The sequence below is a fragment of the Volvox carteri genome, assembly GCF_000143455.1.
Source record: "Volvox carteri f. nagariensis unplaced genomic scaffold VOLCAscaffold_37, whole genome shotgun sequence".
In the NCBI taxonomy this organism is placed as follows: domain Eukaryota; kingdom Viridiplantae; phylum Chlorophyta; class Chlorophyceae; order Chlamydomonadales; family Volvocaceae; genus Volvox; species Volvox carteri.
The window spans coordinates 1,156,187-1,182,813 of record NW_003307580.1 but is presented as its reverse complement, the minus strand read 5'-3'; the positions used below and the strand labels follow the sequence as shown (position 1 = coordinate 1,182,813).

The window sequence follows — 26,627 nt, the reverse complement described above, 5'->3', positions numbered from 1 at the left end:
CCGTTTGCATAAACTCGAAAAGTTAAAAATATGTAAGAGCTTGGAATACGAGACGCCGATGATGCTGAAAATGGCATGCCAGCGAACATTTTCTGGTAGGGTCTGCTGTTGCAGTTTACGTCAGGCCAAACAAAGTGCCCACGTCCAATAACTCCAGACCCTCGAAGCCGCTTTCCGTGCTGGATGGCTCCAGCTCCGCCCCTAACCTCAACCTTGGCGCCCTGCCAGCAAAGCATATCATGCAGCCCGTCGGGGTCATCGGCGGCCATGCTGCGCTGGCGGCATCAGCGACGCGCCAAGTACCCAGCTCCCCTCCACAGCCGACGCCACCGCCACCGCGCTGCATCAGCCTTGCCTTCGGCGGCGCCGCTACTGCTGCCAGCCGTTCACCATGCAGCGGAAACCACAGTTCCAGTGTTTGCCGCCGGGGCGCGTACACTGCCAGCAGCAATACATACTCCGCGCCTCCAGCTCCGCCACTGCATCCTTCATCAACCCCAGACCCTTGAACATGCTCTGAACCCTGGCATCCGCGCACATCTTCCCCTGCAGGCGGCGGCTGCGGCGGCGATGACAGCGGCTGCTGCATATCTTCGGACGCTGCGGATGCGGCTGCTGCGGCAACAGATCCGGTGGCATTATTGGCCACCACATCTGAACCATGGTTCAGTCGCGTTTGCCCCCGATCGCGAGTCGCCCTGCCCGAGACCAGACCTCTCTTATGATGCCGACCCTCGCCATCTTCATGGTTGCGGTTCCGTTCGTGTCCATTCCCATGTGCGCCACCGCCGCTGCTGGCCGTATTACCATGCCCCCCAGTGCCACGGCGGCTACGGTCGCACTGAAACGAGACACCAGTACTGGTGCCACCATCGCCGCCGTTGCCTTGATCCGGACTGGGCCCCAGCCCCGGAGCCCCCACCGCATCCTGCTGCCCTCGCTGCTGCGGTGGTGACGGCGGCGGTTGGCAACGGCTCTGCTGCTGTTGCAGCTGCGGCGATGGCGGCAGCGGAGGCTCGTAGACGTCGCTCCGTTGTGCCGTCCGCTGCCGCTCCAGAAGCCTCGCTACCGCTTGCGCTTGCACCTCCAGCCATGCCACCTGCGCGTCGCGGTAGCCCTTGCAGGCGAGAGAGAACGCGGGGGAGAGGACGCAGCGACAGCAGTAGTGGCAATGGCAAACGGAAGCAGCAGTCGTGGGAGGCCCAAAACGGGAGAGTGGAATAGGGGAGAAAGAAGCAACGCGAACCCAAAAGCCCCAAAGGCCCCCAAAAGCTCGAGCTTGTACGACGAGTGGCCCAACAGAAAAGCCTCTATTTTGTGAGTGTGCGGCCGAGGCGAGCTGACGGTTCAGAAGTCAGGACGGCCATGCGAAGGCAAGATACGATGGCACCAAAGTGTGCACCTCAAGACGTACGAGATGCGTACGAAATGGAGTTGATGTAAATGACTGCAGCCCCTCCACGAAATCCGCATACCGTGAGACGCTGCCGCAGAAGCGGAGAGGGATTTAACCGCTCCCAATCTGATTCGCGAACAGCGCCACGAAACACTACACCACACCTTTCGGGACTAACGCTGCGGCTGCAGCGCCAGGCTCCGTCCCTTCAACTCCCCCCTCAGAGCATTTGTTTACTTCTCACCTCACCTCACCCCGGCCCCCGCACCTTCCACATCCTGCTGACCAGCATCGCGCCGACCTCCACCAGCAGCAACCTGCCCAAACTGTCCACAGCCGCCACCAGTGAGCCGTAGGGCGCTGGAGATAGCGACAACACCGCACGCCCCTCGTCATGGTACTGCCGCCACACGCCGGTGGCGGGCAGTCGCTGACCGGCATTGGCGTCCGGAAAAGACGCCAACGGCGTGGCGGCGGCGGCGGCGGCGGCGGCAGAAGCAGCACCGGCACCGCTGCCACCCGCAAGCTGCAGCGGGTTCATGACCAGCGATTTTAGTCCTGCGGATATTAAAGAGGTGAAATCGGACGAAGAAAGATATGCAGGAAAGTGGGTCGCGATTGACAGCGGAGGAGGCAGACAGAGAAAAAGTGCCAAACAAGGACAGGCGCTGATTACAAGCAGGATGGCCTGAACTGGCGGAATGATTGGAACTGGCTGTGCCATCATTACAAGTACGGATCAGCCACATAGGAGCCAGTTGTCTATGACGCAGCTTCATAAAACCCTGCAGAGCTAGAAGCAAAACGGTTCGCAGGGTTCTTGTTGCAAGGCCAAGGTTTAAAAGTGTGGTTCAGGTCCAGTCGCTTTGCAGTTTGCACCCACCATCACGCAACGAAAGTGGCGCTGTCGCCACGTTGCGCGCCGTACGGGCGAGCCCCCATACGCTGGTGGCTACGGAACTAATGTACGACAATGCACCGCCGCTGCCACCGGACGATTGCTCGTCCACTTCAAGCGCCGCCAGGCAAGAAGATCGCCTGCCCCCTGCCGTATGACAGACCGCCAGGCCGAAGGGTGCATAGGTGTTACAGCGGCAATGGCGCAGTAGAAGCTAATGGACTTGCATGGCGACATACATCTCGGTATTCACAATATAACACACAAAAAAACAAAAAAAACACGCAGCAGACAGATGTTCCGACATATTCACAGATGAACATGTACACTTGTACACTTTTTACGAGTTTATACATGCTGTACATGGCGTTTACATGCTGTACAGGCGTATACAGATTTCCATTTCCACAGATCCATCAAGAGCTCTGCCCTCCGCCTGGGGAGCTGACAGGAAGCTGTCTGGTTAGCGACGGCTCCCGCTTTGAGACGGACGAACGACAATACTGGCTACATAAGCGACATGCAACCCAAGAAAGTGAGTAACGCATACGCAGCAATACACAAATACATAGCATGACCCAAGTCAGGCACCCAACACGTAGCCCCCTAGGAACGCGGGACGACTCCTTCCCATCGCCACTTCATTCCTTCCCCCCTTCGGAAGAGCTGTAGTCGTCTCTCCTGTAGCGGTTATGCTCATCTCTCCTGCCGCCCTCTTCCACGCATATTGCGTCTCTACCATCACACTCACTTTCACGCCTAATCCCCTACCCCACACTACCATACCCCTCCTATGTACTGTACACAAGCCTGGTGGCTCACCCGCCAGAAAGATGGTCTTGCCGGTGGCAGTGGGCGAGGACGAACCAATGCCCTGGGCGGCAACAGCAGCCCCTCAAAGTGAGGAAGTGAAGGGAGCAGGTAAAGGAAGAATGTGGCAGGGGGGAAAGACAGGGCGGGAAAGGGAAAGCCAGGGCGGACGCCGCCTGTACGCGATGGAGCGATGTGATGCGGGTGCAGCCTCCCTAGGGAACATTGTGGCTCACGAAGGGGATGGGAGGCACAGCCGCGGCGAAGGGGCCCACCGGGTGACCCACACCGCCACACCGCCACACCGCGCGGTGGCCTCACGAAACCGTCACCGAACTTGGCGACGTGGCTCCGAAAAAACAGGACCTCCCGTCCTGGAGATAACTCTTACCCTAGTTCAAATCCCCACAATCCCTACATGTACACATCCCGACACACCATGTTGTTACATTGAAAAGTGAAAAAAATGATATTTTATGAATTATTTTTGGGCTCCAAAACCAAGCGGGTTGTAACCAGGCATCTCGACCCACCTGGAGAAGTGAGTACAAGTCCCGGGGCCGCTGCCCACAACACACAACGGAGCTGTAGCGACCGCGAGCAGCTCCCGGCGACATCTCCCACTTTTGCACCGCCAAAGGTTTAATTTCGGGACCGGCGGGTCCGGCAGAGGAGGAGGAGGCGCCCCACAGACCGAACCTGCGTGCCGTACCATTGAGAGTGCCGTACCATCTATACCATGGTGCGTGGTCCATGAGCCTCATGGCTCGTCTGGGCCTTACGAGCTCTCGCGAGCTTGCAACATAACATCGTGCGTGGTGTCAGTCCGTGCGGGTGCACCCTTGGGGCATGTGGGCGCTGGCAGCAGCTCCTCCCACAGCCTGCAGCTCCCTCCTCTTTCCTTTTACAAATGGCTTCGGAGCCCAAGGCATATACCCGCGAACGATGGTAACATTCTGAACACGTGTTCACATACATATGTACGGACGGACAGGCGATTACTGAAGAAACGGCCGTACATACCACTCGCTATTGCGCATAGCGACGGGTCTTTTCATCAACCCCACGTACAGACACAGACATTACCGACATACCGACATGTACACAACAAATTGTGCTCACATTGGCTGTCCGCTGCCACCTCCTCGAGCTCCGCTTCCTGCGCTATCACCGCGCCGCGCCCTCGCGGCCGCTGCCGTGTGCGCCATGTAGCAGGTGGTGGCGGCCGCACGCAGCTCCCAGGACGCCAGTCGTACTACCGCATCCACCCAGCCCACTGTCACATCCTCCGCAGCTTCGTTGGGGTTGAGACCTGCACCCAAAAGAAGGGGAAGGAGAAAGGCGCCACCGCCGCCGCCGCCGCCACGGCAGTCTTGACACCAGCAGCAACCCGCAAATGTAATCACAAAGAAACCACCGACATCTTTTGACTTTTGACAATGACTAACCAACGCGCGCAAGCCGCACAGAACGGATAACTGCGCATAAACATAAACCACACGAACATACGCGATATACAAAACAAGAAACATACAAACATAGAAAAACATATTTACACCTTCCGGCGTCGTGAGGGAGCTCTACAGCCATTCCACGGAGCGCCACATCACTGGAGCAGTAGCGTTATGCAGCATGTCGCAGACTTCACGTCGCAGAAAGGTGCAGCGGATAAATAGAGATGAAAGCCAGGAGAGGTGCCACCATCGCATTCTGCTACGCCATCATCGTCGTACGGCACACCACCGTACGATGTCGTGCAATGTCGTACTTACCCATTCGCCAGGTCCTTACGGCGATGCTAACCACAGGTCCGGGATGAACCTGTTGTCGCAGTAGCACTGCACCGCTGTCCGCGTGGTGAAGCTGTAGCGCTCCACCTCGCGTCCCAGACAGCAGTACGACAAGGCTGTAGCCTGGGTGTGGGTGCTGCGGTACGGCAGCAGTACCTGCTGCCTGCTGCTGCCGCTGCAGCTCGTGGTCCTCCAACATGACCTGGGTGCCGTACCGTGTGCCGTGGCGATCCAAACACAGTGAAAAAACACAGCCGTGAAAAAATCACGATGTTGAAAACAACCGGGTCAGAACCGGGGCAGAAGGCACCTTGCAAACACGGGAGAGGAACAGCGGCCACTGAGAAGACCTAAGCGTGGTCGGAATGCTGGCGGCTTGAAGGGATTTACAGCAGCCAGGGCACTTTACCCCCCCCAACCACCACCACCACCCGGACCTGCTGGACGAGCACCTGCTCCCCCGGGCCATCCAACCACCACAAAATCCATCAAATCCATTTCCTCCCTTTGCTGACGTAAGCTGCAGGACTTCAAGTTACAACCCCTCTCTCTAGGGTGTCCACCCGTTCCCCATCACACAACATATATCCGGTACAACAACGTTCCAACCGCAAGGAGGTTGATTTATACATTATCTGGTTGTTAGAATTGTAAATTTATTGTAAGCCTATCTTATTAAAACATATTAATGAAATTTGGAAGCTAATGCCGTCCCCCTATACCTGAATGCTTGCGAAAACGCTACCGCCGGCACCGGAGCTGGTCGTTCGCCGACGGCCACTCGCACTGCGACCCAACCACCCTGGAGCCCCCGCCGTACCGCCGCCTCCGCCGCCTCCGGTGCCGCTGCTGATGCCACGGCCTTCCTTGGGGGTGCAGCTGGGCGACTGTGACGGCGGCCGGACAAAGGCTAGCCAAGCTAGGGCAGTGATATCGTCTGGTGAGCTAGCCGGAGGGCCACTGGCGCCTGGGCAGGTAAAGCGCAGAGGAACGGGCGGCAGTGGCGGCCCGGCCGCGGCCGCGGCAGTGGGGATAGGGCTGCTGCGGGGCCCCGCGCGCCCGTGAGTCGCCTGTCGATCCCGAAGCGCCTGAGAAGCGGCAACATCATCAACCACACCGGCACGACAGTATTACAGTCCGCAGCAGCATCTAGGTACGTTTATTAGTCTCAGGATTTAAAGCGCATTTAGCACTGGCGGACTGGCACACGAACGGCACACAACTGGACGTCCGGGGGGGGGGCTGTACTCACCTCCTGTCTTTGTTCCTCGTCGCCATAATCGCTATTTCCATCCTTCTGGCAGTCTTCGGATGCCTCCGGGGAAAGGGCGTCGGCTTGAGAAGCAGCAGCAGCAGCAGCAGCGTCAGCATCGCGTCGTGAAGGCCCTGAGGTCGCACAGGCGGAGCTGGCCCCCGCCGGGAGCAGCGGGCACACGCACAGGGTAGGGCCCCTGGCGGCCGCGAGTCGTGACCTGATGCAAGGGATAGCGGAGGCAGGCGGGAAGGGGGCCCCAGGCACACGCGGGTGGCTTGGGGGATGAGAGGAGGCGGCCCCGGCAGCTACTGTGAGCTAGTAGGGGAGGCGGGGCTCGTTGCCTTTTCGGGGGAGGCTCTGAGGTGCATGCCGCATTCCTCACCACCCTGACCTACTGATTGACTGACTGACTGACTGACCGACAGACTGACTGACTGACTGATTGACTGACTGATTGACTGACTGATTGACTGACTGATTGACTGACTGACTGAATCCAGTGTGGTATACCTCCGTCAGTTAGTCTGGCGAGGTCGGGATTGGGTGTTGTGGGTTGTTGTAAATTGGGGAGGCAGATGCAGGACCCGTTGTGTGCCGCGCAGCTTGCTGGGCACGTACTCAGGCGTGCGTGTAGTGCCCAGAGGAGTTTGACCGGCATCCGCAAGACAGGGTAAAGATGGAATACTTGAGGAAGATGGAGGGGAGGACGCGGGTAGATGGGGGGAAGGCGAGTTGGGGAAGGGGAGCGCCTCGGGCACATACCCACGCGGCGCTCTGCGTGTGGGCTGTTCACGTGCCTGGACGTCTTTGCGTCCCCGCCACCCCATGACTCTCGTCACCCCCAGCATGCCGCGTGGCACCAATCCACACACGCCCCTTGTGAAGAGCTTCTCCCGGGAGTACCGCATGCAACAAGACGTACCCGTCGGGGTGCAGACTAAGGAGTAAGGACCCGTCCGCCAGCGAGGTGCCATTCAGTTGCAGCAACCGACGTAGAGATTCTCCTTCCATTTGTACGGTTTCAAATGCGCACTAAATATTGATGCATTGGGCGCTAAACATTTAGCAAACCAGGCCCAACGTGAGCCTGCCGAAAAATGCAGATGAGTCCCATACTTGATGCAGGCAAAAAGGGTTTAATCCAAGGGGCCTCTTTGCACACTTACGCTCGAGTTATCGTGGGGAACATACTCGCGTACGGCTGCAAGTACGGTTTCGCTGCTCTAGGCTTTCAACCGTCATGTTTGTTAGGAACATGTAGCACAGCATTGGTTACACATATCAAGGCATTCATGGAAACATTCTGACTGTCTTGAAACCTCAACGTTTGCATGTAATTGACAACCGCGGCTTTACCGAAACAAGCAGTTATGGTAGGCAAGCAACACAACCTTTGTGTGCTTAGGATTGCTCTCATTACTCTGTATATGCCATGCAGTCGGATATCGAGTCAACCCTGACCAGGATACAGGGCCACAAGGTAACATGGACGCGGCTCGACGCGCGTCTCATAATCGCTCATCATGTATTATTTCCATGTACAGGGGGTGCTTGGCGTTATCATCGTCAACAACCAGGGCGTGCCGCTTCGAAGCACGTTCGAGCATGTAAGTTTGGCCACATACGATGGGCGCACTTCCTTGCAATGACTCACGCACGCACTCCATTCTATGTTTTGGCATTACAGGACGCAATGACGAAGCAATATGCTGACTTAATACCCAGCCTCGCGGACCTGGCGCGGAACCTTGTGCGGGATTTGGACCCACAGGTGGGTTCCTTCACTAGATCTTACCATCCTAAGAATAGTATTTGTGTTCAATCCGCGCACCTGGGTGGCGCATACCACTGTTTGCATATTCGTTGCTGGATAACACCCCCCCAACCCCAAACCCACGTCACCGTGCAGAACGACCTCGAGTTTCTGCGAGTCCGGTCTCATAAACACGAAATCATGGTGGCTGCAAGTAAGCAATACCTGTTTATCTTAGCCATAGTTAGATAAGTACATAGCCAATGGAGGCTCAAAGAACGAATCTAAAAAGGGTACTACAACCCATGCATCGTACTAGTCGCCCCCAGACTAACAAACCTCCCTGCTGCTGCACCTAAACCTTGACGGCCCGTTTCCACCACCGCTGCACCCCATTCTCAATCATTTCAGAGGACGACTTTGTGTTAATAGTCATCCAAGACCCCGCAGCCTCAGCATGATGGGAGACTTGGGAAACTAGTCCCACGCCCATCAATCAGTGCAGCTCCAAGCACAAATTTGTGGCGCTACGTATTTTCTACCCGGGTGCTGGCGCATGTGGCCAACCACCGTCGAGTCTATGCCGTCAGTAAAAATGAAGACGAGGGACCTTGTGCCATGACTTCGTTCGTTTACGCTGCTACAGCAAGACCACGCTGCGCTTGCACTACTTAAAATAGCCAGCCTTTCGGAATCACGGCGTACTTCATGATCCCCAATCATGCATGAGGGGGGGGCGTTTGCCAAAAATGGGGATTTCCACCGATGCCGAGCCCCATCGACGCTGTGCCCTGCAAAACGCCTCTCTAGCCGGACCCATATCCCAGCCGATCTGGGTCGCATGCTGAGGACGGTCAAGACGTCGTCATCTCTTGGGTAAATGGCCAGCCATCAGCTTGCGGCCGTTGGTGCTGGGACCGCTCCCCAAAATCGCATCGGTGGCTGACGAGCCCTCGACGTCGACTGAGTGAAGAAGCATGGGTGTTCCCTCGTCTAGATCTAGAAGTGCGCGCCGCTGCGAGTGCGGGGCTCCCGGTGACAAGATGCCGATTGTGGTGTCCTTGTCTTTTAATAGCCGGCCCAAGTCTACGATCGTCACGTCTAGATCCTTCGTGGCGTGGAGCAGGAAGGTGCCGGCCACGATGGTCACGAAGCCGCAGCCCTCGGTCAGAACTTGCTCTACGCTTTGGACGTCCTGTTGATTGGGAGCAAGCGACGGGTAAATAGGCGGCACAGGTGGAAGCGGGCGTTGCGGTCCACGTTGACTGGGGACAGCAACTGGACACGGCAGATCATGATGGTGGACGCTGAGACGAGACGTGTATTAATGGAAGACGTACAGATGTGGGGTTGATTTGCGTGTGGAGGCAATGGCTTGGACGGACGCATGCTATGTACATAGAAGTGTGTGATGACTATTTCCTCTCCCATTGTCAAGAGATTCCCTGGACAATCCCAGACATAACATGGTTGTGCTGGGCATGTATCGCTAGGCCGTCGCATAGCCTGTTTTCCGTCTGCCATCGTGGTGGTTCACTTGGGTGCGGGACCACACGTGTGCGTCATTTTACTGGCCACCGGCGCGGGGAAAAAGCGTATCCGGTTGACCATCATAACTATAAATGATGCCTTCCGTGCTACGTGCGGTTACCTCCGAACGTCTCCCGTTCTGGGTCCCTGGCATATCCCAGCCCGATTACACAGAATCACACGCTGCCTGCCACCTCTTCTTGGCCAACGCCCTCCCAAGCTCACCCGGAACATGATGATGGATGCTAAAATGGTTAACAACGTAAACATAACGTAGTACACGGGAGATACGATAGCAGTGTTGAACAGGTCCAATGCTTTATTGAGGTAGTTCATCTGGGTCATGACGCACGCTACCACCACCTGTTTGGATCCGGAAGACAGCAAGTTATCATGGTTTGCACGATGGCCGTCTAGGGACAGAGTGAGTCAGTCAATGTAATGCGCGTCCGCTTACTGCCGAAGCAGCAGCAAATCCAAGCAGAGCCCCAGCCCTGGCCCCTAATTGGGAAGGGTATCGCAAGAATGGCAATGGGTCCGGGCCCAGCGACGTTGGAAGTGACCAACATACCTAGGGGAAGTATGCGGCGGATCTAGGTCTTCAATATCGAAATCCGACCCTAGTTTCCCGGTTCTCAGGCAGAAAGCGATGCCTTCCCCTTGTGGATTGTTCCCTTGGTCCCTGAGCCAGTACTTACCAGAATGCAGACGTACGTTTCCCCAAATAGGAGCTGGTTGTCACCCTGGAATGTCAGCTTGAGTGCGATTCCCAAAGCCTGAGGAGGTCGGAAGTAAATGTTGGAACGCTTCCTCATTGTCATGGTTACGATGCAAATGCGGCGGCACGCAAGCAAAGCATTTATGCAGGGTCAAAAAGCGAGGCACTTGTACAAGGCGGGGATCACACACGCCAAGGCACAATCTTTCAAACGACAACTGGTGGTAGGTGATAGCGCCCCGGCGCCCTGCAGTTCGTGTTGCCGTTTCAGCAAGGCAAGAGTAGCATTGCAATTTTACTTGGCTACTACAGGAAACCATTCCTCAAATCAGGCCGACCGTGTTGCCGTAGAAGGGAGACCCTGAAAGTCAATACCTGATAAATATAGAATCGAACCCTCCTGTAAACCGTGTTACAGCGGGGCTCGACTCGTCAACTCAGATGTATGTCCAATAAGCAACGCGGCTCTTCACTGGTTCTGCAAAATCCCCGCCAGCAGCCGCCCTGCCAACCCTCCGTGGGCCACGGCCGCTACCCCATGCGTACAAACCCCACCTTGCAGCTCATCACAGACAGCGAGCCTGCCAATGAGCAAATACCCAGGTACACGAATATGTTGCTGGTTCCATGCTGGGGCGCCACGAAGAGGATTAAAAAAATAATGACGCACACGGAGAACACGGCATATCCAAGGAACGCTGCGTGTAGCAACACAAGGGGTGACGGGGTGGGCATTAAAGTTTGTTGAAGGGCAACCAGTTTTCGACAAACACGACAATTGTAGGTGCCGATTCCCCGACCTCCTTTTCTGTACCCGGCCACTCGTTCCAACTTACCGGGCTGCATGGCTAGCTGGAAAACCTCTATCACGGAGTTAAGCTGGCGCTCCGGTGGAGCATGGAGCACAATTGTAAGGCTTCCCGTGATGCACAGAAGGCACCCGAGGCTGCCGAACATGTTAAGCTTCTCTTGCAGCACGATGTGTGCAAGCACGGCACTGCGCACGAAACCCGCGTTTTGTTAACCGGGGGAAAGCTTTTGTGGGGCATCGCCATTTGCATCATGCCCCACCTGACGATTATACTGAGCGCCCCTAGCGGCGTCACCAAGATCGCAGGCGCAAAAGCATAAGCCGCGAAATTTGCCGCCTCGCCCACCACCATAGACATCATCCCGGCCCACCAGACTGGCTCTTTCAGGTAAGAAAATCCACCGGCCCCTGTGCGTGGGTATGGCTGAGTCAGTGCATGTCGGCAGTCTGGTAACAGCTGAAGCTCCGCACCCGCTCTCAGCCCTTGCGCTGCTGCAATCCGGAGCCCTCTCTTTTTCACAATAAAGCTAGCGCCGATGAAAATTGATGAGCTAAGGGCTAGGCAAAGACCTATAAACTGTTCCTGTTGGCTCATTGCAATTCAACTGGCCCCAGAAGGGGCCCCAAGACATAAACGTTAAATGTATAACGGGATGAAAAGCGATAGGCAATATGCAGTTCTGCTGGGCTCCCAGTCGGATGCAACAGTGCGAGGAGTGACGTCCGCTATCTCGTTTCCTTGGCAGGCTGTAGAAGTAAGATGGATGTAGCTTTTGTTGCTATCCGGTGTTGGCGAACCTTGCACCTGGGCCTCTTCAGTCACTATCGTACTTGCTGACAGTTGCCAATAAGATGTCCACATTAGTTTGCACTTCCGATCATGCGTTCCCAGCTGCGCCTAATAACGGCTTCCGCACGCTAATAATGTGCTTTTAGAGCAATGTAACCCTACTGTAAGCTCAGGTGCTTCCATTTCGACCAGCGGCGTTAAAGTTTCGCCGTGCCCATTTTGCCCCTTCTTGTTCCTCCAAGTCACGAGCAAGCTACAATAGCCTTTCCTTGAGCAGCATGTATAACACTCCTCAGTTGTCTCCCCTCGGCACGACTAACTACTTCAACTGCGTACGTCACGCTGTTGCTGTATCCTTGAAAGCCACGATCCCCATATTTTGCGCAATAGTCCCCTCGCCAATACTTTAACCGTAGTGAGCCGCAAAGGCTGCTATTCAGAACCATTTCGTTACTTAGGCGATAAGTCCAACTGCATCCCTCTGCTAGCGCGACGAACCTGAGCGTTCAGTATGCGCTGCCATCCGACCCAGTGCCTGGCTCAATTGTCACTCCCTGCTGCGCCTACTGCACCGACCCAACTAACACTACTGCTACTGCCATAAGTTCCCAACCAGCTTGTAAAGGATACACAAAATCTTCATCCCATGCATGCACATTGCTGCAAAAGCCTGATGAAGAGAGTTGCAGCTCCTAAACAGATCCTGAAATGCCATAATGCCCGGCAGGATAAGTATCCTGTTCCGCGCCTGATCCCCTTCCACGGAGCACCTACCCAAAACCTGCATCTCTTTCGCCGAAAGAGAGAAAAAGGAAGGGCTTGAAAAGGGGAAGAGAATTAAGGACATGAAAACACGGTAGACGTCATCAATCGTCAACACAGCTGCCAGAACTCCACAGCCATTACACACCCGGCCCGCTCACATCTCTCTCATCCACCCGCAACCCAGCCTCCGTTCTGTGCTAGCAGCAACCACTTGTTAATAGAGGTCGTTCGGAAGCCCGTCCACCAGCGCATCACCATAGCCAGCTGCCGCCTGCGCCTGCGAAACCACCCCGACCTGCACAACGGCCTCCGCCACAGCATTGTCCCCTTCGTCGCCGTCCTTGCTCTCCACTTCGGCCCCCTGGCCCTCCTCCTGCCTTCCGACCTCCTCGGCAGCCTTCACGCCAGCAGCAGCCCCATTTCCTGGCCCTTCCTCCTTCCCGGTGTGCTCCTCCGTTGTAGAAGGACCCGTCTCCATACTTGCGTCCGCACCGCCGCCAAAGCTGCTGCTGCTGTCCTCTCCTGCCTTGCTGTCGCCACCATCGCCATTGCCATCGCCGACATTACAACGCTCGCTTTCCGTTGCCGCTGTGTCTGCGCTCGCGGCAGCCGTTGTTGCGGCGGCCGTGCCGCCTGCCGCCGCCTTGGCTGCCTTCAGCTCCGACTGCAGTGCGCGGCACAGGCCTTCCAGCCGTTCCTTCTGGACTCGTGCTCTCCGAAGCTCTTCCGTCTCGGTGCGCAACTTGCCCGTCAGAGCTTCCACCTGGACAGCGAGTATGATATACATATGCACGCACATCCCAGGAAAAGTGTTAGCATTCTCTTAACCCAAGAATTTCATGCATCCTCACGATTAAGCAGAATCCCTTGATGCGCGCCTCAGCAATCCGCCTCCATCGTGCACCCGCTTTTAGTACCCTGGCGGATGTGCATCCCGTTCGCTTCCCAACCCGACCCAACCCACGGATATATGAAGCCTATGCACCTGCTGCTTCAGCTGCAGACGGTCCTCCACGAGCGCCACGATGGTCTGATCATTGGCCTCAGCCCGCCGCCGCGCCTCGTCGCGCTCCCGGGTTAGCACTGTGCGCGCCTTCGCCCCCGCCTCCATCTGCTCCCTCAAACTGGCAAATGTCTGTACAGCGCACCACAGAACGCATGAAAATAAGCAGGGTAGCGATTGCGCGACTTCAGCGCGCGCACAGAATCCAGCAGGATGCGCGCAAGGGGGTTGCGCGCTTGCGGTACGGGTGCGACCGCAATAGTGGGCTGTTCCCCTCTTCCCGGGTATCCATGACTTCTTTCATGTCAGCAAGAGACGATCGCATGCTCCGTAGTTCCTTTCCTCTAATAATATTGTACGAGAAATCACAAACACAGCGGAGAGTATCCGCAGCAGCTCGGCCAACCTGGCCGTTCCATACCTCTTACCTCGTTGCTCTTAGTGAGCGTGTCCTGGAACTCGGCAAACTTGTCTGCGTAGTGCTCAAGCTGGGTTTGCAATTCATCCTTGGCGGCCGTCAGCAAGGCGTTGCGCTGCCGCAGAGTCTCCAGCTCCACCAGCTGAGGCTTAATGGCCTGGGAAAGGGAACGGACATCATACACGGATATTATATATCTATACGCCTGTAGCAACTGGAACACACTCTCCTGGTCCAGGAGGAGATGATGTAAATGCTATCCTGTTCTACATTTCAGGAGGACAAGGGCTACTGTGTCGCCATGGCTTATTCCAAGCATGGCCCCTCTTCTCAGCGTGCAGAATAAGTTTTGCTCTTTGCGCTCCTCACCTCCATCGCTGCAGAATACTTGGAGTTGGCATCCTGCGGTGGAGAAAAGACACGGGGCCGGTGCGTCTACTAAGTGTCAGGATTCAACCAAGGACTCCCCCGCTGGCCCTCGCGGACCCCGCATCGCAGCGGCTCTTACTTCTCCATTCCTCAGGCTAATCATGCACCGGCGGGCATTCCACGCCGACTTGGATCCCTACTTGTTACCGCCTAGGACCGACGGGCCTAGGCAAAGGCTTAGGATGGCAGATAAGACCATCAGGAGCCGTTCGCCGCGTGACATACGTGCACGTGCTTGTAGCTACGGCGGTCAAAACAGAGTTATTATCAGGTTGCCGTGTACAGACGTGGGCCCTGCCTACCTGCCCGCCAGAACCCAACAGTCGAACGACGTCCCTGCATGCCGTGCGACTGGCACTGTGGCATTGAATTGGCCTAGGCGGGTGCTCAGTGCCCCAGGGCAAACGAACGCCGCGACGAACAGCAAAGCGTCTGGCATGCACCCCTGGGCGCACTTCGTAATAGATTTCCCACGCACCCAAATCGCATACATGCACCCAGAGTTGCCTTCGTACCACTAGTTTGTACATATTCAATCTTCCTTCATTCCTATGCATAATGCCTGATGCGTTTGAAACGGATGGCATATGCCTCCACAGCAAACTCCGCACATACGCAAAAGGCCACCCGGTTACCCACCTGCAGTAGATCCGCACGCTGCTGCAGCTGTGACGCCAGCGCTGTGGCCTGCTCGGCACGGGCATTGGCTAGCTGCAGCTCCAAGTCCTTTCGCTGGACCTGCAATAGCCATATCAAAAACACCGCACCGAAACCAGGTGAGGCAATCATTTCCCGTCGCTTACTGCTTCAAATTTAAGGCATGTTATAACGCCACACACAGCCCGATCGGAAGTGCATCGGTGCGCCGAGGCACTGGACTGTGTCGTCACTCTAGCAACACACGGTTCTTCACGCGCCCGTTCTGTGCCCTCAGAAACAAACAGCTCCGTGCCGGTCTTAAACTCCCGTAGTGTGGACTCCACCTAGCCCAACTCCAAAACATGCATGTAATACAGCATCAAGAGGCATAACGTCGCCCCGGAAGTTGCTTGCTGCCGCTAAACGTTGCATCCTGGCACAAATGTTAAAATTGGAGAAATACAGAGAAGATTAGCATGGCCCCTGCGCAAGGATGACACGCACACGCATCCTGGCATGGCACCCGCACGTCCGACATGCTCCACTTACACAGCTTCCCATTTCTTCTCTATTCCCGGCATAGCATTCAACCTCACCAGCGCATTGAAGCTTTCAAACTGCCCCAGGAATGAATCAAGCTTGGCCTTGAGCTCCTCGTTTTCCGCTAGCTGCCGAGCCCGCTCCGATGCCTGAGCGTCCATCTTCTCACTCACTTCCTGCGAACCATACAAGACCATGTCGCTGTGGCATTCAATGCAGCCCAAATCTAAACGAGGTTTTTTCAATCCTCAAGTAGCAATACATTCTGCAGGAACAAAAACACTGCTTTTGAGGTCAGCCAGAAACAATGCCGATATGTCACAGAACATATTAGAAATATTTGCGCATCCGCGTCTGCCATGCGTGTCATCACATCATGTGCCATGCCAAACCCCTACAGCACGAATCCAGCCTCCGTCCACATCTTCAGGTGTCTGCCAGATATGTCTAGTACCGCTGCCCCTCAGGGCGACTGGACACACAGCGCCTTTCCTTACGCCTCCTCCTCACATTTATTGCCTGCGTGAATTTCGCCTGGAGCGCTTGCCGCTGCCGGAGCTCCTCCTCGTTGCGCCGTCGGCTGTCCTCGGCAACCTGCACCACAAGCGCATGCAGCATCGCAAAAAGCACAATGTCAAGGAAAAACGAAAAATTTAAATTTAACCCCTTGAAACCCCCTCAACCTCGCCCACGTTGCCGAGCACGCCAAGACGAAGCGCGGCCCCTGCACGATCTCCCCGGCTCCGCAATATCCATCCTTTCTGGAATACCCTCAAGATCCGATCAAATTCCATTCAGGATCCAGGTCCCAGAACCCTTTCCCTTCGTATCAGGTGCCCGCAGCCCTTGCGTCGTACCGTCCTGCCCACGTACCTCCCGGGCCTCCTTCTGCAGCTGTCTGCACAGCTCCTCCAATTTATCCTTCAGGAGGTTGGTCTTCTTAAGCTCCGACTGCACTGCAGGGGAGCAGCAGGTAAGGTTGTGGACCGACCCACGGGACATGGGTCGTGGGTTTAAGGGCGGATGCCAACATTAGTGACCCAAAACCATGCGGTTCATAACTCAACATGCTACTTCGCAGCGCACAAATATAAAACTTTTGGCACTATCTGCACCTGACGTGCCCTCGAATCCGCCGTAACAAAACACATCGAATCAGATCGTCCATTCCCAGTTAGAAGTGAAGGTTCTCTACGGGGTCCTCACCTTTGTCCTTTTCCTTCGACACCGTCTCGTGCTCCCTTTGCAGGTCCAGCAGCTGCCTCTCTAGTCGCAAAAGCTCCGAAAGCTGCAGACGGAAGCGGCAGATGCAATAACCATCCTTCTGCATGGTACCAATTGTATGCCACGCATGCTACCGCCGGCAGCTCACTGCTGAGACGGTTTCCTTTCAGACAAACCGGCAAAGCTACGAACAAACGTTGGTAGAGCACCGCAAGTCGTTCCGCCTCTAATATTCTCTCGATGCATGTCAGAAACTCGTGGTTAGGAGTGCTGTCCATACAGTTGCCGCGGCAAGGCGGACTGCCTCCACTTCCCTTCAACAAACGCACCCCTTGCCAAGATAGTAAGAACCCCGACAAACCGCAGGCGGGCTCGCAGGTGAGGGGAACTCCAAACCATCTATCCGCTGCCGTACCTGCTGCGTGTACTTTTGTTGAATGAACGTGATGCGATCCTCCGCGCTGTTGGTCCGGTCACTGCAGTACTTAGCCACCTGGCGACCGAGCAGGAAAGGCGGAGCAATAATAAATAGCACAGCGTAAGATGAAGCAGCATCGAGGATGCGACCGTTCACACGCCTCACTTCCGGTTTGCTATGCGTGTTGCTCACCAAAACTGTTACCTTACGTAGCCCGTCCCACACGCCCCGAAACGCGATGTACACTCGCTGCCCATCAGCAATGGTGGTGCCGCATGACGCATCGTTAGCGGCGAAACTATAACCCCATGATTAGGCCGTTCGCGGCTGTTTCTGATGTGGGTCGCAAGGTGTAGACAAGGTGTAAACCCTCCGTAGGACATGCAAGCAGCGCTGCTGCTGCTGCTTCAAAGGCGGAGGTGTTCACGTGCCACGACGGCCATGGATCCATGATGGTTCCAACCACGAATCTCAACCAACCGAACAACAACAACGAGATCTCTACAAAAAGGCACCCTGATGCTCTAAGGGCAGTGCCACGGCACGTAAACCCGTCTACGCTTCATTATCACAGCCATTGTGTTTCAAAACAGACCATCGACCCTTAACGTACAGCATGTAAGCATGTACACCCTTGCCATAAACCCAACAAAAGCGACCTGGGACGGGCTCCGCGCAGGGCTGTTAACACTCTAGCCTGATCTTCCAGCATCTTTCGCTCCCAATGCCCCAACCACGCCGGACCCCTCCTACACGGGCTAGAGACGCCACTCATGGCGTATCTGTGTGAGATCTGATGTGATCAGAATGATCTGGATGATCTGGCGCGTATACCGACCTCCCGTAGCTGCTTTTTCCGGGCCTTGGCGGCCTCTCGTTCTGCAGGTCCGCCATGTCCTGCTGCCACCGCCCGTTCAATCTCCTCGATACGTGTGCTGAGCACATTCACAAAGTCGGCCGAAGGATCCTGTGGTCCCATGGGAAGCGGTCGAGTTGATTTGCAGGGTGCGATGAGCGGAAAGGCTCGAACCAGGAAAACCAGAAAAGTAAGTGTTAGAGGATCCCAGGGGACCTAACTGAGTGTCGAGTGAGGCGCAGGACGGTTGCCTAACTGATTGGCTTAGGGTCCGCAGTGGCCAAACGGCTTTGCGCCCGAACAGCATGTCCGGGCCGTACGACAAATTGCTGGTGATCGATGGGCATAACCGTTTCACAAAGCACTTTTCAGGGGACACATTTTCACAGACATGCCCGGCATTCAATAAGGGAGGGACAATCGCGAGCCTGTTGAATGATCCGAAGCGAAACTATGCTGGTCGAGCCAGATCTAACGCGTCTTGGGGTTTACATGGCGATGCCACCACAGGCAGCCATGGTATTGGATCGAAACATTCCGAAAACCGCATATGAAAGTCTTTAAACGTGTTTTGTAATTCCCCAACGATGAATACCCAAGCCCGCTTAGCGTTTTCCCGCGCCCATTGGCACGCCTACCACACAGCGACCGCTCAGCTTCAATAAATCCAAGGGCCTACCTGAGGCTTTGATTTCTTGTTTTTCAACGCTTGCCCTGCGAGCTCCTGCTGCCCTTTCGGTGAGACTATCACAGCTTTGGGCGAGCCAGATGCCTGATATGGTTCCGGCGACGATTGTGAGCTGCTGCTTGGAGTCTCGAGCTCAAGAGCGGCGGCCTCCGAGTTCATGACGGCGCTGAGGCCTAGGCTGCGGAACGGGATGAGGGCGGCGCTGAGTATCGACTATATAATATGGCCAAAAGAATGCTTTAACTTGTAAGAATTGTATTGGAAATGGTTACTCACGCAGTATGCAGTCTTTCTAATTTGTACGGTGGTGCAAACTACACAACCAACCGCCTCAAGTGGCATGCACCGAGATGCATGGAAGTGTGATATCCCCTTGCTGTTGACTTGCCATGCATCTTAACTTTCAACTCTAATTTTTAATTATGAGCAACTACAGGTAACCGCTTTGTAATTGCCTTAAAATGTATATCGAGGACTTTGAAGCATTTTACCAACAAGCAGTGGAACTGTATAAAGCTAGACCTACAGAAACGAGATATTCTATTAAATTCCGTCACAGCCAAGGAGAGCTGGTGTTGAAGGTTACTGACGATCGGACGGTGCGCTTTCGGGACGGTGTTGACGCCTTACATCCATGCAAGGCAGAGAATGCAACACGTATGGGGTCTAGAGGCAGCTTTAGGCTCCTGATCATCTTACATGGCGGCGGCGTATTTGCGCTCAAAGATCTGTGCTGCTGCGGTGCAGTGCCTGAAGTTCAAGACAGATCAGCAGACGGATCTCAGAAAGCTTGAACGAATTACGACGATCTTCTTCCCTTTGATGGCCTGCGGGGAGCTACCAGCTGAGGGTGAGGCCTGCGGGGTGACCTGTGGGCAACACGCAAATGCGTTGGCCTGGCAGGGCCCCGGCGATGCGGTGCCCCCCTCGCCTGTGCTTGCTAGGCGTGCTATCAGGAAGGGCAATATCCGGTCTGGTGTTACGCCGGCTGTCATTTATCCTCCAAACCGTCTTGCAGCACGAACTTTTCACCCTGTCCATTGTTTCCGTCCATCCGTCACCTTGAACATTTGCATAAGACAACCAGAGGCGAGCGCGTGGCTTAGGCGGCCTGACTTCTAAGCTGCCGGCCCTTAACCCCTCTTTCCAATCAGCCAGCGTCTGCTTGCCCATCCTGATTGAAGGGGTGGCGGGACCAGAGGCGGGGCAGCAGCAGCAACAACAACAACAACACGCCGGGGTTGCCCAAGCCGGGGGCTCGTCCAAAAAGGCGAGGCGCCGAGGGTAGACACCGGCGCCACTCTGAAAGTTGGATGCTTCTGTATGGCTTAAACCGAAGGGCGGCAGCGGCAGGAGGTAGGGGCAAAGCTCGGTGCAAGCATAGACAAGTGCAGCCGCAAGGCCGCGCACAAGGCACTGCTTAAAGCCAGCGGTGGGAGTTGCTTGCGGTGCTAAGGGTGCGCTGCTCTGGGCCGCGCGTCAAGGCCTGCAGGCGATTGACGGGCTTGAGAAAGGACATGGTCACACGACGTGTTTCTTGGACATTACGTGGGCGCGTGTTGCCCGGAAGGGACCGGACCGCTACCGGGTGCGGAGGCCTGCACGTGTTAATGGAATGGCATGGAGCCTACGGCATGGTGACTAAGGGCTGTGGCGTCGTGCTGTCCGCCCGCCGCCCGCGAGCGCGCCCCAGCTCGGTTCCAGGTTGCGTGTGTGTTTTGCTTGGGTTGTGTAAAGGTTTCACTGTAGGGGTTCTGCAGCGGTGGGGCGCGGAGTATGAGACACAACACTCTTCTGGATGTCATGTGTCTCTCATCACCAGTATGCGGCGTTGCGTGTGGTTGCTTGAGTGGATATTGGGATCTAGTCGGTGTCGCTGCTGCGGCCATGTCATCGTGAGGTGAACCAAGCACGCTGCAGCGCGGGGCCCGGCCGGGGCCCAGAAGAAGAACCCGTGCCTCGACAAGGAGGGTAATATAAGGAAAGCCTTTAGGTGCCTTTTCAGGTGCTATTTTCATAGTTATTAGAGCAAATCAGCGGTTGGGGCACCGGGGAGGTGTTTTGCCTAGATAGCTGCGGAGGCTTTTTGGGTTGACAGAAAGGGTATGGGGAGGAGAAGTTGTGTACAGATCGCGGGCAGCGCACAGACATCACCGGTACCGATGGGCTGGGAAGCGTCGTCCTTGTTTACTGACACTGTTGTGCACCGTTGGGGTCAAGTCGTCACTAAGGTGGGAGGAAGTCTCTCACCGTTGGGCCGGTTTCCTCATTTCCTGATGGGGGCCATGTGAGAGGGTTCTGGCCACCATGACTTGCGGAGCTCACGTGGCATCCCCAAATTTTTCGAATTTGTCCTACTAAACGGAGTTCCACAGAAGAAAGACGCTGGGTTGCTCTCGCGACCTGCTTTTTTGTAAGCCTTCCCATGCTGATTTCTGTGCCTGTCGATGGCGGCAAGTGGCCCACCCGTAAGTTGAAATCTTGGCACTACATCCATCCGTAGACTCACCGACCATGGTTGCTACACGCAGCCAGGGTTCCATTCGAAACATTTAGTAGGAGGGTCGTAGTGCCCGTCCGCCCGGTATCTGTGCTGGAAAGTGACCGAAGGAGACCCCATATGCCAGCGAAAAGCGAGTCGGCAGTCATGGGACACGCTGAGAGGCTCCGGCGCTTTGCTGTTGACAACAACCTGAATAGGTCAGCATGGTCACCAGCAGCAGCGAGGAGCCGAAGGACCTTTCCTTACTTGAGTGCTTGATGTTAACCTGGCCGGTTTGAGAGCGCAATCAACAAGGTGGCAAGCAATACTGTCCTACAAGTGCGGGCCAAACACCCCACTGGCGCACTGCGGTGTTGTAAAACCTTTCATGGACACATGTGCGCTATATGCTATACTATGTTGCGCCGCATGCGGAGACCCGTCAAAGGCGCAGAATCGCGTGGGTGGCCACGGAGGTCGTGTCTACTTTGCCGGTAGGTATGCACACCCCGGAAGCGAAAACGGCCCTGCCCTCGCGCCTCATGCTCCATCTCTTGGATCTGTGATAGAACCCGAAACATTCCCAGATGCACGGAAAACACACACACACACATACACACACGTGTGGTGCACCCCGCATCGCCTCTTCGCGCCTCACACGCGCCACGAAGCCGTGAGTGCGGATTCTTTGTGTGAGATGTAGGGAGGCTCACGAAGGCCGCGGCACACTTTCGCAGAGCTTCTCTCTTTACACGTTGCCACGTAACACGTGACGCCAGGTCCTTGCCCAAGGCAACCCTTGCCTCCCCCCCAGTCCCGCTACCACGCCAACCCCCTTTTGCATCGCACGTGTTCTGATCTTTACGCAATACCCCCAACCCATTCCGCAACCTCCTCCTCACAAACCCGTCGTTGCAACTACCACCGCATCGCAACTACCGTGCAACTACACAGAGAGCTGTAGTCGTAACAGCACCTTTGGCGCCATCTCTGCTGGATTGGCGTTCCGGGCACCCTGTCAAAATGCGTGGTTGGATTGCCCCCTTCTACTTTTGACGTCCCGTGCTCCCTCGCCCAATTGTGCAGCGCGCGGCCGAGGGCACGGCCCAACACCGAAGTTCCACGTGGACAAGGCATGCAGGCGTGCCTGCACTGCACAACCCACGTCGCACAGCAGCACCATACATAAAAGGACGGCGAAGAATTGTTCCAGGGATTGCAACGAACAAATGAGCCCTCCTAATCAAACTCAGTCACAAGCCACGAAGTCGCAAACCATGAACTTTTACGAAGGAAATCAGCAGAGCGCGACACAGCGGCCCGAGGAACTATATATTGTGTGTGTCAACGATAAAGGTGTGAGCGCATTACGAAGGAAAACAGAAGTCGCGAGCACACTGTCACTCCTTTGACCCCGCTGAGCCGATGCCGGGTCTTCTTTTGCTCTGTACAGGTCTGTGCTAATGCTACGAACCGGAAGTGCGTATGCACCTAATGTACACGACACACAAGCATACACACACACACACACAAGCATACACGCACACACACACACACACACAAACAAACAAACACATACGCGCGCGGCGCGTGTGCAAGAATGGAAAGGGAGGCCCGTGTAAAACACAACAACACTTCCTCATCCGGTAACCTACTCGCGAATGGAAAAAATTTAATACACTTCCATGCACCATCTTCGGTACCTCATGGACTGTTCGGTTGGTCAGTTGGTTAGGTACTTGGCTATGGCCCTCTGATGCGCAAAACGCTTTCATATCATCATCCGCCTCCCTTCCAACCCCGCTCCAGCTTTCATGTACAATCTCTATGCTGTACATATCGTACATTTTCCGGTCCAAGACTGACCGTTTGCAATGATAAGCAGCATTTCTAGCTTTGTTTATGGGTAAAAAAGAAAAGAAAGAAAAGAAAGAAGGAAAAGTAAGGCGGAATGGATGCCCTTTTCCCTCCCTCGTCCCCCCAACTCCTCCTGAAGCCAGGAGGTAAACAGAAAGCCGGAGGACGCTTTCTCGTTGTGCTCAAAACTCCGAAACCACACCTTGCGCCAAACAAGTTCATTCCACATCAGCCGCGCCAGTCATCAACACCGCGCATTCTCAGCTCAGCTCCAGATTCCCTCATGATGAAGTCAGCTCCTCAGCTTGCCTCAGATCATCTCTTTTTTACAACAGCTTCTTGCCGATTTGCGCCGCGGCCTGACTGGCGGCATTGATCATCGCATTCAGCGCCTCCTCCTCCCGTGCTGCCGCCTCCTGTGGGTCCGTACATCCCCGTACATCCCCGTGCAAGACAACCGATCAGTGCGCCAGGTCCGCTCAGTTCAGCCTAGCTCAGGTGCCCGGGGCCTCTCCCGATACCAGGATGCCACCCGACAGTGACGCACAACCACACACGCCGTAAACCGCCACATTGGCACCGCAAAGCATACAGCATGCGCGTCTCACCCTGACTGCGGGGCATGCTGCCTGGGCGCGCATGCCCCGGCGAAGAACACACACCTACAACACACATACACATGACACACGTCGCTAATGTGTCACTGTACGTCACACACCTGTCGCCTGGCTTCCGTTTCCTTCCGCCGCTTCTCCTCCCGCCACCCCTCCACCAGCCCGAGCACCAGCGCGGCCGCCATAGCCGCCAAGGACGCCCCCGCCACGTGGACGAGCTGGCCCTGGGCTGCGCCTTCGTGAGCAAGCAGTCCCGCCAGAGGCGAGTACCTGAGGACACCGCCGCGGGGTGCATGAGGGGTTGGGGGGCACGAGGCCATGAGGAAGGATTACGCCCGAGCAATCACGACATACATACAGTACATAAGAATGATCGGAGAATGAAGGCCCGTGGGCCGCGAAGCCAATAAAATAACAACCAAACTAAGAAGGGCGATGGCAATGCCTTCCCGGCCGGGGTGTCCATTACTCGAGTCCTGTCTCCGTCGCCTAGTCCATCTGGCGCCATTTCCCCCCCCCCGCCCTTCATCCCCCACGCACGACGAAGCAGCAGCATTCAATAGCGGCTTTTGAGACGGGCCGCGGACCTCTCAGCCTCCTGGGACCTTCTGGGCGCTTCTCGGGAGTTTTTTTCTTCCTCCTGGAGATCTGTGATGTGATGTGTTGTGTGATGCTCCTTTGCGGTCTTTTCCTAATCAAGAAAATAAGTTTGAATAGTCTCCGTGCTGCTTTTGCGTCCTACGGCCCTCCCCACCGTTCCCACCTTGACACAGTAGCCGCGAAGGTGAAGGGCAGCAGACATGCCACCTCCAGCGGCTTCTTGGTCAGCCGGGGCAGTCCAATGCCAACCAGGAACAGCCCCCAGGAGGCTGCGGGGGCTGCGGAGGACAGCAATGCAGCAGACTTGGCGGGGAGCAGCCACCAGGCAAGGGCTGCGGCGGCTGCGTGTCGGGGAGGAGAGGGCAGAGACATGGGATGGTTTGGAAAAGGGACTGGTTAGTGGGGGAGGGTGGCGGGGGAGGATGGTTAAGGGGATTGTGGCAGGTAGGCGAAAAGGTTAACGGGGAGGCCACAAAGCCACAAAGTGGTTCTGGAAGGTAGAAGGGTCAACGAAGGCATCAAATAGCGTTTTTTTTCACAGGTCAGTCTGCGCGCAACAACCAGCAGTTTTGAAGGCAGATATGCAGTGTAGCGATGTAGCAGCAGCTGCTGGCGACTGGTGTTCCTCACTGTTTGTTGGTACCCAATTTTCGTTCCTATCCTCCTCCAGGCCAAACGTCCGAAGCCGCGCCTCGTGAAGGAATAGAACGAACGTCTTTTAAGGGGTGAGGTGAAAATGGAGGGAAAGGCTTCGACGAGTGTTCAAGATTGAAGCCTCTCCTTCTCCAGGTGCATATAAGCAGCCATGACCGGCTCGCCCACACAGTATCTAGCGCCAACCGCCACCACCACCATCCCGCCACGAGGCTAGGCAGCCAGCACACTGCACCTAGCACCCCGCACCTGCGCCACAAAGGACGTAGACTATCCAGGTCGCCAGCGACCCATGGTTCCTTTCCACCACCCGTCCAAAGATGTACGTAAAAAACACGCACTGAATGAGGCTCTCCAGGCTGGGGTGCGTGAAGGATGAGGTGAGCAGTTGCCAGGGCTGGGGTTGTCGGTGGCTCAGGAGCAGCGCGGCGGCGGGCAGCAGGGGAACCAGCGCGCAAATGAAGAAGATGACGGCGTTGGTGGCAGCGATGGCGTAGGTGGCGCTTCGGAGGTCCTCCGGGAGTGCGGTCGCTACCGCCCCCCGTTGGGCGGGGGCCGCCCGGCTGGTTTTGGAGCCGCTTGTGGTGGTTAGGGGGGAGAAAGCTGGTGGGTTTCGCGGGCGGAGACGCGGGGCAAGAGCGAGGGTGAGGGAGGCGTAGAGGGGGAAGAAGCTGGTCTGGGCGGGGCAGGAGCTCAGGGTTGCCTGGAGCGCCTGCGTGAGGGGCTGACGGCCTCGGGCGCTCATGAGGTGATAGGTGTTAATTGAGGTGTTTGATGGAAAAGTGCAGGAGAAGGAGAATTGAATTGGGCGAGGTTGAGGAAGATATGAGTAGGCGTGATGACTTGTTGACCGGGTTGCGACGGCTTTGCGGTACCTACCGGCCATCGCGTCACGCAGAAGCGATTTGGCCAGGCCCAATGTGGCTCCACTTGAAGAAGTGGTGGAAGTGCCTTCTTGCAGATTCCCTTTTTTGTTGAGGGAGCAGTAAGTGGTTGCTGCGACGGAATGCCTGGAAGCTGGGAAGAGCCGAAGCGGAGTGTTTGCTGCCACGGATTGGGCAACACTCCGGGAAGTCAAGCCGACACTACGCATGCAACGTTTGCCGCAAGGATGCATTTCTTGCATATTTTATCTATTTATGGAAATGAGTTGGAAACTACTAAGAAAGAAGCTGAAGCCTGGACCGAAAACGAGCGGCGCTATGCTGCTTGTTCCGCTCAAATTGAAGTGTAGTTGAATGAGACTGCATAACAGGAACAATTTTTACGGAGTGTTTTCAGCTGGGGCAAGAAGACAGCTCCTCATAACAGTTCCAAAATGGTGACCTTACACAAAATGACACAATATCATTTCCAGTAATGAACCATTACTTCTTAGGATAACATCATTTATTACTTAGCGACGGTGTAGTCTCGAAATACAGCGAGTTTGTCCGGTCAAGGGGTTAACCTGTGCTGATTTGGCTAACGTCCTCCTCTAAAATTCAAGCGATTCATGTTCTTCGTGCACCTTTTATACATTTCGCTATTTGCGGCTGACAGCTAATGAGATTGCTGTCGTTACGCGGGTCCTTTAGGGGGCTACGGCTAGTGACCCGCGGGGCGATGGACCTCTTGCCTTCATGGTCTTTGTCATTGCCCAAGGCCCCCACCTCAAATGGGCAGCAGTTTGAAAAGACCTCTGCCGCA

General features: G+C 55.8%; 4 protein-coding genes across 4 annotated transcripts; all 4 read right to left on the bottom strand.

Moving 5' to 3' along the window:
* Positions 1 to 115: 115 nt before the first annotated feature.
* VOLCADRAFT_94488 (uncharacterized protein) lies at positions 116 to 6,366 on the bottom strand (the record flags this gene model as incomplete). The annotated part of the gene is made up of 10 exons (XM_002953599.1): positions 116 to 1,117; positions 1,665 to 1,954; positions 2,280 to 2,441; positions 3,117 to 3,168; positions 3,638 to 3,803; positions 4,227 to 4,416; positions 4,877 to 5,096; positions 5,617 to 5,982; positions 6,147 to 6,209; positions 6,334 to 6,366. Coding segments are annotated over 10 exons (2,544 nt in total), but the record flags the coding sequence as incomplete, so codon positions are not given.
* Positions 6,367 to 8,078: 1,712 nt separating this feature from the next.
* Positions 8,079 to 11,731, bottom strand: VOLCADRAFT_75942 (uncharacterized protein). Its single transcript, XM_002953598.1, has 7 exons — positions 11,433 to 11,731; positions 11,222 to 11,369; positions 10,987 to 11,147; positions 10,706 to 10,848; positions 10,131 to 10,208; positions 9,658 to 9,795; positions 8,079 to 9,097 (listed from the first exon to the last, which is right to left on the bottom strand). The coding sequence occupies exons 1-7, from the start codon at positions 11,554 to 11,556 to the stop codon at positions 8,768 to 8,770; spliced, it is 1,122 nt and encodes a 373-aa protein (XP_002953644.1). The 5' UTR covers positions 11,557 to 11,731; the 3' UTR covers positions 8,079 to 8,767.
* Positions 11,732 to 12,142: 411 nt separating this feature from the next.
* Positions 12,143 to 21,283, bottom strand: VOLCADRAFT_106076 (uncharacterized protein; the record flags this gene model as incomplete). The annotated part of the gene is made up of 16 exons (XM_002953597.1): positions 12,143 to 13,279; positions 13,502 to 13,651; positions 13,948 to 14,094; positions 14,307 to 14,339; positions 15,006 to 15,104; positions 15,602 to 15,721; positions 16,056 to 16,139; positions 16,419 to 16,501; positions 16,752 to 16,833; positions 17,185 to 17,262; positions 17,380 to 17,436; positions 18,026 to 18,154; positions 18,723 to 18,909; positions 19,322 to 19,467; positions 20,982 to 21,172; positions 21,241 to 21,283. 16 exons carry the CDS (start codon positions 21,281 to 21,283, stop codon positions 12,731 to 12,733), a joined length of 2,178 nt encoding a protein of 725 aa, XP_002953643.1. The 3' UTR covers positions 12,143 to 12,730.
* A 2,113-nt stretch (positions 21,284 to 23,396) lies between these two features.
* VOLCADRAFT_118445 (uncharacterized protein) lies at positions 23,397 to 25,824 on the bottom strand (the record flags this gene model as incomplete). The annotated part of the gene is made up of 6 exons (XM_002953596.1): positions 23,397 to 23,486; positions 23,679 to 23,732; positions 23,789 to 23,954; positions 24,448 to 24,625; positions 25,188 to 25,541; positions 25,818 to 25,824. 6 exons carry the CDS (start codon positions 25,822 to 25,824, stop codon positions 23,397 to 23,399), a joined length of 849 nt encoding a protein of 282 aa, XP_002953642.1.
* Between the last annotated feature and the right edge of the window lie 803 nt (positions 25,825 to 26,627).